The 16141-nt window shown below is 42.2% G+C and overlaps 1 protein-coding gene across 1 annotated transcript in view; it reads right to left on the minus strand.

Moving 5' to 3' along the window:
- Positions 1-16010, minus strand: part of LOC124288841 (bromodomain and WD repeat-containing protein 3-like) — a 71942-nt gene extending 55932 nt beyond the window's left edge. Inside the window, exons 1-12 of the mRNA XM_046725396.1 lie at positions 15853-16010; positions 15710-15768; positions 15603-15632; positions 15357-15416; positions 14091-14241; positions 12839-12934; positions 12321-12481; positions 11639-11860; positions 11276-11376; positions 9302-9473; positions 8295-8434; positions 6603-6777 (exon numbers count right to left, since the gene is read on the minus strand). Of these exons, the coding sequence (XP_046581352.1) occupies positions 6603-6777; positions 8295-8434; positions 9302-9473; positions 11276-11376; positions 11639-11860; positions 12321-12481; positions 12839-12934; positions 14091-14241; positions 15357-15416; positions 15603-15632; positions 15710-15768; positions 15853-15901 (1416 nt within the window). The 5' untranslated portion in view covers positions 15902-16010. The remainder of the gene's footprint in view (positions 1-6602; positions 6778-8294; positions 8435-9301; positions 9474-11275; positions 11377-11638; positions 11861-12320; positions 12482-12838; positions 12935-14090; positions 14242-15356; positions 15417-15602; positions 15633-15709; positions 15769-15852) is intronic.
- Positions 16011-16141: the final 131 nt, after the last annotated feature.

Raw genomic sequence — 16141 nt, forward strand, 5'->3', positions numbered from 1 at the left:
ATCATAGATAAGAGGTTGTTGCTCTTCTGATGTAGGGCTGTGTGGCTCTATCTCTATATCGTTTTGACGCTTGTGGAGATCTAGTTGTAGGCTTATGTGCAGACCTGTGAGGTGATCGGCGTGGTGATCGAGGTGATCGCCTTGGTGATCTATATCGATAGGTTGACCTTCTTGGCGATCTATGAGGGGACTGATAGCCCAGCGAAGCTCTTGTGTAGTCCCTGCTGATCTTTTAGATGAAGACGATCTGGGTTCAGGTGTCCTTCGCGAACGCCAGCGAAGCCGTCGATCGTCCGGTCCTGGGGAGCGATGATATGACCTTCGAAAGGCTTGCATGCGGTGGTCTGGTGATCAGATTCCATATCTGAGTATGGCGAAGAAGGTGATGATCTTCCCGCCCAGCGAAGGCCTTCGCGAAGCTGTACATCTGGGTCCTTCGTCGAGGTGGTCTGTGACTTCCTTCGGCGAAGGCTGCATTGTCGCGGGCTGCTACGTTGACAGATGGTGCCCCTGGGGTGCTGTCCACGCGGAGCCTTCGGCTTCGGACCCTGGGATGGCTGCTTCTCCAGTCTATAGTGGCCTTCCATCATAATCATGATCTGTTTCATAAGATCGTTTGGGATGATCTGCGGCGTAGTAGATGGTGCCCTTTCTGCTGTGTTAGCGGTGGGGCCCTCAGCGATCTCGTCTGACATCAGTGTAGAGGCATCAGGCTGCTTGTTGATCTCTGCTGGCGTCACTGTCGCTGTCACTGGTAAGCTTCTTGTGGCGTGTCGGGTATGATGATAGGCTGGTCATCGTAGAGGCCCAATTCTGCTGCTGGAAATCGATCTCGTCTGAGAAAGTTCTCGATGACTTCGTAGATTTCCCTTTGGAGGAAGACGGCTGCCCTGGGGTCACGAAGTCTGCGTTGAAAGCGTTGAGGCCCTCTTGGACTTTGTCTGCGATGACTGGATGTCTGGAGAGGCGATTAAGCTGCTTAGAGGTGGCGGACTGCATCCCACGTCCCTCTTCCGATGGGGTCTCAAGCAGAACACCAGACGGAGGATCACTCGACAGCAGTTGACTGGATGGGCAATCCGGCGTGTCGGGCCATGTCTACACCTAGTTTTGCGTGACCTATCTGCAACACGTCTCAAAGACGCAAAGATGGTATTTATCAAAGGCAGGAATTGGTTAAATTTATGCAGTAACTGCTAGCGTGAGTCAAAACGCACAAGGCGTGTAGTACAACTAGGGCATACCACATGTCGGATCATGCGGAAAAGCGTAATCTACAAATAGTACAGTTTTCATCAATGTAAAACTAGCTGAACAATCCGCGAACTCCGTGAATAAACAGTAGAAATAATGATTAATTATTAATGCAAATAACTGAAGGATACTAGCTATACCTTTATAGTAAACTATAAAGGTAACTAACTAAGAAAAACCAAAGGATATAGTGTGTAAGGAGACACAGGCGCTCTCACATCCTGCTCACTGGGCGAAGAAGGAGAGAGTGAAGCATGAGGCCAGAGGGTGGCGACACCTGTTCCCGCGCTTACGGCAGGGGAGGTAACTCGTGGGTGAGTACCAATTAGTGATTTTACATTGAAGGGAGCTTCAATTAAGGAGATACAAGTGTTCCACTATGTTCGCAAGAGGAAGGGGACAAGCAAAAGAGCATGAGTCAGGATAAGGAAAAATATGCAAATTCAACTTATAAAGTTGACTCCGATTCTACCAGTAGAGATTGCGATCGGACTCTCTACTAGTAGAGACTGCGATCGGAGTCTCTACTGGTAGAAATCCTGATCCTACTAGTAGAGATTGTAATCGTAGTCTCTACTGGTTGAATCGGAGATTCTACCAGTACATTTTCCAATTCAACTGGTAGAAACTCTGACACACACAATGAGCCGTGAGAGCATCTGCAAATGAACCAGCCATTACACTTGAGTGCACACACAACCGCTCTGACTGGGTTCGTATCCCGGCTGCTTCGTTTCTAGGGAAGTAAACCCAAGTACAAAATATTATTAAAATCTAAATATTACCTTTGCTCATCTGATACAAAGATTGGAAACGTGATCGATAAGTATCCTTGTTGAATGCTATCATGAAACTGGTGACGTGTTGATTTCGCCTGGCGAGCGGAAGCACGCCCCCAATCCCGTCATGTGACAACGAGAACACGTCACTTTATCCGAATCCTGAAGTCCGAGCGGAGTCCAGAGCAGGGAGGAGATGATCCATCGTAGGGAGGGCGTAAGACGCCATGAGGTAAGGTAAGTATTTAAATATCTAAAATATTTAGATTTTAATCGATTTTTAACTTACCTTACCTCATGGTAATGTACATTTTGATCCGACACATAAAGGTAGGAGGGTCAGACACCGGCGAAGACCAGCCAAAACTATCAGACCAAAACAGCACAACCGGGGACGTGGAAACTGTCTTGTTGTTGAACTGGAATCGTTGAAACAAGAACAGTAAACCACCGGTAGAACCCCTGATAAGGAAAACACAACACAAGAGAACGTGGGTTAACCGTAAAACTATCACTAAGATGATTAGACAAAAGAATAAGCACCTAGTGAGAAGAGGGCAGCGTCAGTTGCTGAGCTACCACGAACGGGCCAAAGGACTGAAGCCCCTGTACATCCTGGACTGCCAGATCCCGGAGATAATGGCTGGCGAAGACTGTGACAGACCTCCAAAAGCAACCTTCCATAATAGTGGGGACCGAGCAGTTTCTGTGCAGAGCCATGGTGGACGCTAAGGCCCAGATCTCGTGCAGGTTGTTGGCGGTTGGGTGAGGCAAACCAGCGGAGTCGTAAGCTGCGAGGATAGTCGAGCGAAGCCACAAAGGGATGGTATTTCTGTTGACCTCACCCTTCGACGCAGAAGAAAATGGAATAAAAAGGCGTTTCCTGGTACTCCTGACTGCTTGATGTACTCTTTAAGAGCCCTGACGGGACACAACGCAAGTTCATCGGAGTCATCACTGCCCACTATAGAAGACAAAGGAGGGATGACAAACTTAATATCCAGATGACCAGGCAACAGGTTCTTGGCAATGAAGCCCCAGAGAAGACCCAAAGGGAACAGAACCGTGACGAGTCTGTTCAAACCTAATCCTGGTGACATCTATGGCGTGAAGCTCACTAACTCTGGCCGCAGTAGCAAGTGCCAAAAGAAAAGTTGTTTTCCTGGACAAGTCCTCGAAGGAGGCCACAGACAAAGGCTCATAAGGACGTCCACGAAGGTGTTGTAAAACCACATTAAGATCCCAAGCTGGAGGGCGGAACTTCGACTTCTTTCAGCATGGCCAGTAATTCCAGGATCTTGGAGACCTTCCTATCAGACTTGACGGCCAGCACTGAATTAAGGGCTGCCAAATAAGTAGAAATCGTACCACCTTTCAGATGATGAGTGTTGCGTAGGTAGAGGAGGAATTCCGCAATAAATTGAGGAGAAGCTTTAACCGGATTCTTAGAGCGATCAGCGCAAAACTTCTCGAATGCAGACCATTTGTCATCGTACAAGCTGTGGTTGGACACTCTATGAGCACGGGCGATGATCGTAGCCACACCAGCCGAATAACCCATGGATTTCAGAGCTTTCTGAAGATGACCCAAGCGCATAGATGAAACCTGTCCGGATCTGGGTGCAACAGGCGGCTGTGAGGATGCTGTAGAAGGTGCGGCCACTGTGGTAGCGGTTGAGGATCTCCTTCGGCGAGTCGACGTAGTTTGGGAACCAGGTTCTCGCCGGCCACCAAGGCGCGACCATAGTCATCTGCTTGGTCTCCTTGAGCTTGGCTACGATTTTGGGAAGAAAAACTGAAGGAGGAAACGCGTAGGCGTCTAGACCCTCCCATGAGAGGGACAGGGCGTCCACTGCCCAAGCGACAGGATCCGGAAGAGGAGACACGTAGACCGAAGTTGATGGTTGTGCTTCGTTGCAAAGAGGTCCACTAACGGTCTGTGATGGAGGTGACAAACCAGATCGAATGCTTCCAGATGAAGCATCCACTCTGTTGGGGATGGCTTGTCTAGTCGGACAGAGCGTCTGCCAAGACGTTCCTGCAACCCGGAATGTGACGAGCTCTAATCTGGATGTTATTGTCGTCCAAAATGTGAAACAAATGAAACGTCTGATTCAAGAGAAGACCTGAGCTGGTTGGTCCCTGGCTGCGGATCAACCAGACCACTGTCAAGTTGTCCAATGCCACCAAGAGCTTGGAACCCCGTAGCGAATGAATCCAGTGCTGCCTGTGCGGTTGACCACAGCCCTGCCGCTGTCTGAGTCCAGGTGAGCGCCCCAACCCTGCAAAGAGGCGTCCACAAACAGTTCGCGGTCGTGTGTGAATTTGGTAAAAGAGACACCGCCGCAGACGTTCGACTCGATTGTCCACCACTGAAGAAAGGGATGAAGATGAAGGGGCAGCGGAAACCGCGACCTGAGGTCGTCTAAGAGGATGAAAGGCAAGAGGAACCGTTGAAGCCATTCCCTGAGTGTAAGCGGGTGTGACAAACCCAGCCGAGCAAGGATTCTTTGCCATCTGTCCGGTGGAACCCGCAGAAGGTCTTGATCTGTCAGGAACAAACCCGCTATGAAAATCAACTGTTGGGACAGCTCTAGGTGGGACTTCTCGAGGTTGACGATCCAACCGAGTTGGTGCAAAAGCTTTAGTGTAAAGTCCATCTGTCTGCGTAGCAGCCGGCACTCCTTGTGACTCATGAGAGAGTCGTCTATCCCCCGAAGATGAAGATACCGGGAAATCGGTGCTGTAATTCGAGTGAAAAGCCACGGGCCATAGAGATGCCAAACGGCATGGTGACCGTCGAAAATGAACCTCAGGAACTTCCGGTGAGGTTCGTAAATGGGAGCATGTAGGTATGCGTCTTGAAGATCCAGACTGGCCAACCAATCCTTGGGGGACAGTTTGGTTCGTAGCTGGATCAGAGATACCATCCGAAAATGTGGCGGCTCCGGAAGGTAAAGTTTGTTGAACACCGCCATATTGTGTATCATCCTCATCTTCTGAGAATTCTTTTTGGGTACTAAGAAGATGGGAGAGTTGCTGGGCTCTAGTACTTGTTCTATGGCCTTCTTGTCAAACAACGCCTGAATGTTAGTCAACAGGTGCTGGTGTTGAACGATGGAATATTCGTGAGACCAGGGCGAGGTGGTCAAAGCCGGCGACATGGCTACTGGCAACTTGTAGCCTGTCATGAGAACATTGGTGACAAAGGGGTCTCCTAGGATTGTCCAGTTGGGTCAGAAGACCCCGAGTCTCCCGCCTACAGGTATATTGCGGATATGGACGGCTGGGGGCGGGAGGTCGTGACCGCCCAAAACATCAGCGGTGCTTGAACTTGGGTTTGCTTGTCTTGCCCAAGTCCTTTTGGTTACCGGCGGGACGACGTTGGAAGTCGTTGGGACGTCCCCTGCCACGCCCTCTAAAGGCTCCACAAACCAACGTCCTCCTGGATTGGTAAAGGTTGGTGGTCCTGGTAGCTGGCGCTGACAAAGTGGCGAAGTGACGAAAAGATCGGAGCGCAATCTCAGTTTGGGTCAAGGAGGCATGCTCTGAAAATCTTCGTGAAAAACCTCTAAGAAGAAAAACACACAAAATATGACACAAAGAAAGAGAACAAGATACATACAATGGTCAAGCAAGGACAAAAACAACCCAGGCTGACCAAAGAGGAACCTAATTCTGCCGAAGCGAAGCTGGATAAACAACACGAGGCAAAACAAAGCAAAACAACACACAGCAAAGACCGTACAGTGAGAAAAAAAACAGCCAATGGTGAGTAGCTTTTCGTTATATCATGGTAGGAGGATACAATAGGAAAACCTTACCGTAGCAAATCACAAAGAAACAGTAAGAAAAGAAACAGAAATATCGTATACACGTCCAACTCGATTTGCGATAAAGGATAAAGTGACATGTTCTCGTTGTCACATGACGGGATTGGGGGCGTGCTTCTGCTCGCCGGACGAGATCGACACGTCACCAGTTTCATGATAGCATTCAACAAGGATACTTATCGATCACGTTTCCAATCTTTGTATCAGATGAGCAAAGGTAATATGCACATTACCATGAGGTAAGGTAAGTTAAAAATTTGCACTTTTGATTTGCGATTGTATGCTTATAATTTTGTTTATATGTTTTTTCATAATCAGCAATGTATATAATATGTCATGAATAAGTGATAATTGTGTTTTAATTATGTTTGATTTTTTGGTTGCATTTATAACTGGTACTTTTGTTTGTGAGTGAGTTTAGTTTTACGCCGCTTTTAGCAATATTCCAGCAATATCACGGCTTGGAACACCAGAAATGGGCTTCACACATTGTGCCCATGTGGGGAATCGAACCCAGTTCTTCGGGGTGACAAGCGAACAGTTTAACCACTAGGTTATCCCTCATGAGAGTTATGACCATTTACTTGCAGTTAGACTGTGTTTCAACAAACATTCCATATAGATTCATCCTTTGGAACATCCATGATCTCTTGAGTTTCTACAATGATCAACTGACTCATTATTCAATCAACGGGTCCAACACTACTACTTGCTATTACTGTAAGAGATCACTCACTTCCAAGACATGTACAAGTCTGCCTGTATGGGAGGCCCACACTTTTAGAGAATAATCACTGACAGCTGTCACAACATGCTCATCGTCCATCATCCACGCCACCATGGTCACACGGTACTTGTCCTTCTTACTGTCGTCAGTTGGAGGTGGATCTACACTGGCAGGGGCAGATTTGCTGGGAGATAAGCAACATAGAGAGGTGAATATTCACAAAATCCACTGATTCCTGTTATAAGCAATGATCCAGACCATCTAGATAAGATGACCAGATAGTAACTATGTCACTGATATCTGACATACAAATAATTTATCACCACTGTAGTGCAAAGAGCACAGGATGCTGTGACACTTTGTAATCCAAACTGGAATACTGGGCCCATCCAATATCTGTACTATTGTCTATAATTAAGGTCTAAATGGCAACCATCATATACATTCTAAAAAATGGCAAATGATCACCTATCATAGAGTTTTCAAACATTATGCTTCATTTTAAGTACACAATACCTTTCTGACTCCATCAACACTGAATACAAGGATACACAATACCTTACAGATTCCATCATCACTGAATACAAGGATACACAATACCTTTCTGACTCCATCAACACTGAATACAAGGATACACAATACCTTACAGATTCCATCATCACTGAATACAAGGATACACAATACCTTTCTGATTCCACAATCATCACTGAATACAAGGATACACAATACCTTTCTGATTCCACAATCATCACTGAATACAAGGATACACAATACCTTACAGATACCATCATCACTGAATACAAGGATACACAATACCTTTCTGATTCCACCATCATTACTGAATACAAGGATACACAATACCTTTCTGATTCCATCATCACTGAATACAAGGATACACAATACCTTACAGATTCCATCATCCCTGAATACAAGGATACACAATACCTTTCTGATTCCATCATCACCGAATACAAGGATACACAATACCTTTCTGATTCCATCATCACTGAATACAAGGATACACAATACCTTTCTGATTCCATCATCACTGATTACATCACTGAACCTTTCTGATACATCAATACCACAATCTGATTACATCATCACTGAATACAAGGATACACAATACCTTACAGATTCCATCATCACCAAATACAAGGATACACAATACCTTTCTGACTCCATCATCACCCAATACAAGGATACACAATACCTTACAGATTCCATCATCACTGAATACAAGGATACACAATACCTTTCTGATTCCATCATCACCAAATACAAGGATACACAATACCTTACATATTCCATCATCACTGAATACAAGGATACACAATACATTTCTGATTCCACAATCATCACTGAATAGAAGGATACACAATACCTTACAGATTCCATCATCACTGAATACAAGGATACACAATACCTTACAGATTCCATCATCACTGAATACAACGATACACAATACCTTACAGATTCCATCATCACTGAATACAAGGATACACAATACCTTACAGATTCCATCATCACTGAATACAAGGATACACAATACCTTTCTGATTCCACGCCTACATACAACTATGTCTTAAAATGTACAGAGACACCCGAGAGGCACCACATCTTACCCCGAACATGGACAATACAAATACCCCTATGGGAAGTATTGTATGAAAAAGATCTGTGTAATTGTGTGGTACTGACCTTGGCATCTTTGTAGCCATGTTAAGCACCAGAGCCTTCCACTCCTGTCTCTCATAGCGCCAGATCCTGGCAGTGCCATCCTTGCTGCCACTGACAAACCTCATCCCCTGGTTACTGTAGGTGATGCTATCCACTCGGTCCTGATGGAGGAGGATAACACAAAATACAAAACTTGTTCTGGTGACATTTATAGTGAGTCTTTTCGTAACTAACCAATAAGTCTTTATAAGTTGAAGAGAATAAATATGAGTAGCCCCAATATCTAATTGGGAATATACCCATGAAGGTCCAGGTTAGAATGTGCCTTCAGTAACCCATGCTTGTCGTAAGAGACTACTAACGGGATCTGGTGGTCAGGCTTGCTGACTTGGTTGACACATGTCATCAGTTCCCAATTGCGCAGATCGATGCTCATGCTGTTGATTACTGGATTGTCTGGTCCAGACTCGATTATTTACAGACCGCCGCCATATAGCTGGAATATTGCTGGGTGTGGCGTAAAATTACATTCACTCACTCACTAACTGAGAATACAGTTGCATGGAAATTTTTCAATGCACATTCTGTTTAAAGTGTAAGATGTTCATATTTCCACAATAACACACATGGATTTGTTCTGTTACAGAAAGCATCTGTAAATAATCAAGTCTGGACCAGACAATCCAGTGATCAGGGGCGGTGGGGTAGCCTAGTGGTTAAAGCGTTGGCTCGTCACGCCGAAGACCCTGGTTCGATTCCCCACATGGGCACAATGTGTTAAGCCCATTTCTGGTGTCCCCAGCCGTGATATTGCTGGAATATTGCTAAAAGCGGCGTAAAACTAAACTCAGTCAGTCAGTCAATCCAGTGATCAACAGCATAAGCATCAATCTATGCAATTGGGATACAATGACGTGTCAACCAAGTAAGCCTGACCACCCGATCCCGTTAGTCACCTCTTACGACAAACTTGTTACAATAAACACAGCAATATACAGAAGTACTTTTAGGAAGCTATATATACCAACCTTGTGTGCTTCAAGTTCACAGATCTTCTCTGGATTGGTGTTGTGGAAGAAGTAGACACGTATGACATTATCTGTGTTCCCCGTGGCCAGGAACAGGCCACCCGGGCTGAAGGACGAACACAGCATCTGGGCTCCTGCTCGAGAACGCTCAACAAACTTGATGGGCTTAGTGCTGTAAAAGAAATTCGTACAAATATGTAGATCTTTCTGATTCTTTGAAAATAGTCCTCCTTGGGGTACTTATAAGCATTGAAATATCCATTTTTAATTCCTACGACAGTTTAACTATATTCTTCCATAAAATATTTACAAAACAAAAAACTTGTTTTTGTCTTGTTGGGCCACCCCTATAGGGCCCCAACAGCCAAGAGCAGGTAACTGTAAGCGTGAACGTCGTACCTCACTTTTCATGCTGAACGTAAGCAGACAGAATGAGGGGAGGTGGGCAGCCATACCCGCAGGAGGACTCTTTCCAAAGAATCAGAAACCTCTACAGGTTTGTACGATTCTTTTCCAAAAGAGATCCTCCTTCGGGTACATATAAGTATAAGGAGTGAGTGAGTGAGTTTAGTTTAGGCGGTCTGTAAATAATCAAGTCTGGACCAGACAATCCAGTGATCAACAGCATGAGCATCGATCTGCGCAATTGGGAACCGATGACATGTGTCAACCAAGTCAGCAAACCTGACCACCCGATCCCGTTAGTCACCTCTTACGACAAGCATGGGTTACTGACATATAAGTATAAGACAGACTCCCAAAGATTGTGAGTCAGGAGTGGTATTCTGTCTGGCACAAAAAAAAACAACGATAAGCGGAATTCAATCTAATGGAGAGAGAGAAACACACTTACCCTGTAACCAGCAAAGGTAAGCCTATAACAAACTAACACTACTGGGAATACATTTGAGCCGAGACGGTCACCATCTTCAAGCCACATGGCTTGAAAATGAGAACCAGGTGGCAAAGTTACAACAAATTATGAATGGAAATTGAAGCGTACACATGCAACCTATCACCCGTGCGATAAAGGAATGTCCCATACATACAGAATTTGCTTGTTTCACACACATAGTAGTTGCTGAAGAATTCAATTCTTCGGAACACACGTATACGTGTTGTCACAAGAATGACAGCATGAAAAGTGAACTACGAGGTTCACGCTTAGAGTTACCTGCTCTTGGCTGTTGGTGCCCCCAGAAGCCCTGTAGGGGTGGCCCAACAAAACAAAAACGAGTTTTTTGTTTTGTAAATATTTTATTGAAAAATATAGTTACAACTGTCGTAGGAATATAAAACAGACATTTTAATGCTTTTATGTACCCCAAGGAGGATCTCTTTTGAAAAAGAATTGTTTGCAATGAAACTTCAGATGTGTGTCAGAAAATACTTATCTTTCAAGAAACATCTTCGCTATCAGTATTATCCATAACTACTTACACATCCATAACTTCACTAAGGAGAGGTAATCGATCAGTCGTCAAGAGTTATCTCCCTTCGACTCAGTTTCTCTTTGCAGTTAATTTGGACACAATTAAAACCATAAATTGTACAGTCTAGACTTTCTACTTAAAAAAGAAACAGTTATTTCAACATTTCTCAATCCTTTAACAAAACAAGCTTGAAGATTGAAGAGCTTTAATCTCTGGATGATAAAGTCACCCATAAATAATATACGTAGAGAAACAAATAAAGGAACACAGGAAAATTCAAGCGTTCCTTTATTATTTTCCAGTTTTCATCACCACAGCACTATTCAAAGCTGGTGAAGAAAACTAGAAAATAATAAAGGAAATCTTGAATTTTCCTGTGTTCCTTAATTTGTTTCTCTACGTATATATAATGACCATACTTGAAAATCCACGACAACAACCACGATTTTCTCCAAATAATCACAAAAACATATAGTTCTTTAATTTGTTACATTTCAATAAAACCCCAAAACATGGAGTCAGAACACATTACAAAACTCACTTGAACTTAAGGGTGTTTACATTCCACTGCCAGAAACAAACACAGCCATCAGCACCTGTTGTGGCAAGGTAGCGCGTGTCACCCTTGGCTTGGGGACAGAACTGAAATACGATTTGTTGAAGGTGTTTACTATTTCCTGTGTTGTGAATATTAACCATGCACAAGACACTCAACATACCTAATTACTCATTAAATGATTTCTTTTAAATATGTTTAAATGTATTTGCATTTGTTCTAAGAGGAACCTGGGTATGAAAGATATATTACTGTATGAAAAGCAACTTGTTAAAACATGGCTTTAAATGAATGCCAACCACCAGTAAATATTTGGCAATAATCTCTTGAATCTATCGCCATAGTTACCTGCACAGATGTGATCATGCCAGTGTGGCCTTGTAGAACAATGACTGGCGCCTTAGTTCGTAGACACCACACACGAATAATCTTGTCACAACTGCCACACGCAAGTAATGTGTTCTCAAAGTTGACAGCAAGGTCGGTGATCTCTGCTGCGTGACCTCGAAACGTGGCAAGTAGACGTCCAGCAGAGGCACTCCAGATTTTCACCAAGTGGTCATCGGCACCCTGCAGCCAACAAACACTCCCAGCATCACATCTGTGACATTAGCCCTGACACGCACACTCTAAGCAACATCTATAATGAGCCCAAGTTCAATCTCCAGTGATGTCACAGGTACATGGTTACCATAAGTAACACCGGTAGGTGAAAGAGGACTTACCAATTTGTTTCTTATACGGTGACGAAGATCTTTCAGTATTACTCTGCAGCATGATATCATGAGAGATATCAAATTCGTTTTGGGTACTGGTAATCATAATTTCAGTAAGCACCTACTTCTAAAGTCCACCTTCTTGTTTTATTCCTCTCTTGGCAATGATCAGGGAAAATTTCTTAGAGTTTATTAGAAATGACAAGTAAATTTTATCAGCGTGTCTTCCTGTGACAATTTAATACTGTGACAATGAAGTTCCAACTTAACACTCTTCCAGTTGACCTATGAGATGATAGTGTTATTCCACATACTGTGAAGATGTATTGGCCTGTCCTGTCAAAGGACACACAATACACTGCTGAGAGGTGTCCCAGTTTCCGGTCATGAAGAGACACATGGCTATATTGGTGGCCCGGGAAAATCAAATCCCGCCGACTGCGGCCAGTCAACTCTCTGCCTTTCACCATGGAACCTGCAAGAACACATTAATATGACCACTCACTGATGAAAAAAGTGCAAGGCCATGCTGTGTAACCATTATATAAGCAAGACATGATAAATAGGGACCTAGGAAAATTAAAAGACCCCTAAGACAACACCCCTCACCACCACTACCACTCCAAAAACTCCGCGATCACTTAACACATACAACTACATCTTGTAAAACAGCTTTTAATGACTTGGTCACTATTCAGCAGATCAAATGTGAACCACTTGTTTCACTTTATACAGCTGCAAAAGCTTGGGTTCATTCCTATGATCATTAGAAATCGTTTTTAATCATTTTGTCTCATTTAGACGTCTGTTGGAAGCTCACATCTGTACTTACAAAGTGAGAAATGTGCAATGTTCCGTGGAGGCTGCAATGGTTCTGCATGATGCAGAACAGCAAGCTGAGATGATGCCCATTTTGTCTGTCTAGAATCTGGTAGTGTAAGCAATGCAATAATCAATAAGAAATAAACATTCAAACATTTTATGATTTTCTAAGCACTAATAACTAATAACTGTATTCTATTATTGTAAATACTAGTGGTGTTCCGATTAATTGAAATAATCGAAAATTGGTTGCAGTGGCCAAACGACCAAGCAATCGATCACATTTTCTCATAATCGAATACAAACAATTTTGAAACCGCTGTAATAGAGTTTGACATACTTGATGATAGAACATATCTAGGACGTTGTCTGGGCCTGAAAACGTGTTTATTTCTAACAAAACTCACTTCACTTTCTGAAAAGTCATGACTAAATTTTTCTTGAAGAATCTGGAAAGTTTATGTTACACTGGAACTGAATCATTTTACACTGGATGTGAAATTTGCAAATGTAATTTGTGCAGTTTCAAAAAACAACATCAGAGAACCAAATGCTTTTTCTTTATACTTATCTGCAACTACAACCTGAATAGGAAAATCTAAAAAATGACGCGAAACCAATTTTTTTGTGATGATTGGTCGTTGGTATTGAACCAATCATCAATTGTGAGATTTCAACCAATTCCCAACACTAGTAAGTACTTTTTGCTACAGTGTGAAATTAGGGATCCATCAAAGATTCAAAACTAAGTTCAGGTGGCTGCCAAATTCAGAACAAATGTTCAAAAACCATTTTAATTCTAAGAAATCAGGATATTTTTCAATACAAACAGACAATTTCTACTGTAATTTGCAGCTGACATGAGGCCCAATATTGGTGTTGAGCATTTCTACATACTGAGTATAGAAAAAAACAATAACAAATAATCACATATTCAAACATATGGTTCAGATTACAACAGATAACTAAAACTTCCTGAGAATCCTACCTCAAGTACCTACATGACTGCTAATGGTATGTATCTCAATGAATTAAGCTGACACCACACTTTGTTCATGAAGATATTTTAAATAACATGCATCAGTTTGTTGCACCAAAATGTAAGGAAGCGTGATATTTTAGACAGCATATACACCTGATACACTATCAGACAAACTCTGTCTTAAATACCAAAACATCTATTCAAATATATTCATGACCCCTAACTTTTGTACTTTCAGTGACAACAATCATCTTGTTTTGTTTGAGACAATGAGACTCACTTTCTACAGTTCGAAGAAGTGAGAGACTTCCTGCACCAAGTAGGGAGCGGACTCCTGTGATACTTGGTGGAACTTCTTTATCCAACAATGGCCCAAGCCTCTCACATATACTGAGCAGGTGGCCACATGATATGTGACGAAATAAATCAATCTGAAAAATTATGTCAATTGTTTTTATTTGACTTTCATTCTCATGTATAGCATGATAGACCTTTAGTTGTCAGTACAAAACATGTAGTTCGTGTTCATTTATAAATGCATTTTACAGAAATCCACTATTCATTTCAGAATGGACATGTCACCAAATTTGGGATTAAAGGTTCTTGTTGAACTATTGCACCTATTAACAATGTACATAGTGACATCTGGGCCCGATAAACCAGGGGTATTCTATAAATAATGTGACTGGTATTAACACATAAATAATCATTTATCAACTCAGATCAGAGGTAATAAAACATCCAACCATCCTGTTCTGTTAAATCAATCATTTATCATTACTCCTTTCTTTCCATAATATGAAATAATTCTTGTTACAAATGTCTTTTTCACAACACAAAATAAACAGGCATGAAAAAAGCAATTCATTTCAAAGTATATCAAATAATTATGAATCTGCTAATTGACCAAAATAAAGCAATAGCAAAATAACAACAATGTTCATTGTAAAAAAAATCAATTTAAAACTGGATTATAGTAATTTGAAAAATGAAACTTTGAAGAAAATGCTGACTGAATCATTACCAATAAATAAAATATTACTAAGCAACATTTAAATCTTATATAGTTATTCTTCATAAATCAATAAAGCATATATTATTAATTTGTAAGTACGATTTTCTTGAACTGGTGATTACCCATGTGATACAACCTAACAGGGGTCTATTTTTAGAATATGACCTAGTTCACCATTGATCCAACCAATGAGAGCGCGCAAGAACAGTAATGGCCTTGATATTTGCATAATAGACCCAGCTTTGAAAAGCGAGTGATCCCATTGGTTGGCTTTGTGCCAGGTCCCTGACATCATTCTCCATGGCTAAGGACATTTGATATTATAAGTGCATAGCAAATTCTGAGTTTTCTTTTACAAAATACAATAAAACTACGAATTGTCACGCAGATGTGTTTGCAATATCTTATAGTTCGTACAAAATGCTACCCAAATATGTCAAGATCTCAAATTAGTCATGTTAAGGTTCATTTTAATAATTTGCTAAAAGTTTGGTCTATTTCAACCCAATAGCAAGTTTTTCCGTGACTTACCAAGTTGGAATAACTTCTGTAGTGTTCTCTGGCTTCCCAGTCGATTCTTTTAGGTAAAAGCTGCAAAATTGAAATTTGGATTTTTTTTCATGGGGCAGGCATTCTTACAAGAAACGATTCCCCATTCATCAAATTCATCATCTGGCACCCTGAATTTGATGAAATTAATCTACAAAATCACAAATATCGGACGAAAAGCGCGAAACTCGAAAGAGAAGTTCTTCACATGGACTGTCGATTACTAACCTTGTGTTCTTTCAGCTCCCCAAGCAGCACCTGCAAATACAAAGACGTCAGATAATTACCTGATGTCACAAGAGTCATATCTGATCAAAATTAAGAATTTTACTTACTTCTGATGCCTTCTTACATGGCCCCGAAGACAGGAATCGAGCGATGAGGAAATACAATTCTGAAAAGGTATGGAAAATTTGTCAATGGTTGGTCGACCCGCTTGGAGTTTTCAGCGCTCAAATAGCAGTGAAAAAACTTCTACCTGACTCTATCGTCGAGACAGAAGCGACTGTTGATTCTGGTGTAGGCATTTTAGCCTTTTCACATTCTCACTGAACTCAATTTTCAAGAATTCAAGACGTAATTAGCGATTAGCCTCAGTCGCCATTTTGAGCTATTTTTGTCCATACGTGTGTAAGGCATTTGTCAGGCGGACTATTTTGGCGTAGTCATTCCAGATTCACGAGTTGGCAGCATTGATCAAGATCGCGTTACGGCCACTTATAAGGAAATATTGTGAGTACATAATACTTATCAAGATGAATTACATG

The sequence above is a fragment of the Haliotis rubra genome, unplaced genomic scaffold (assembly GCF_003918875.1).
Source record: "Haliotis rubra isolate DU_JTF1 unplaced genomic scaffold, ASM391887v1 Scf427, whole genome shotgun sequence".
NCBI lineage: Eukaryota > Metazoa > Mollusca > Gastropoda > Lepetellida > Haliotidae > Haliotis > Haliotis rubra.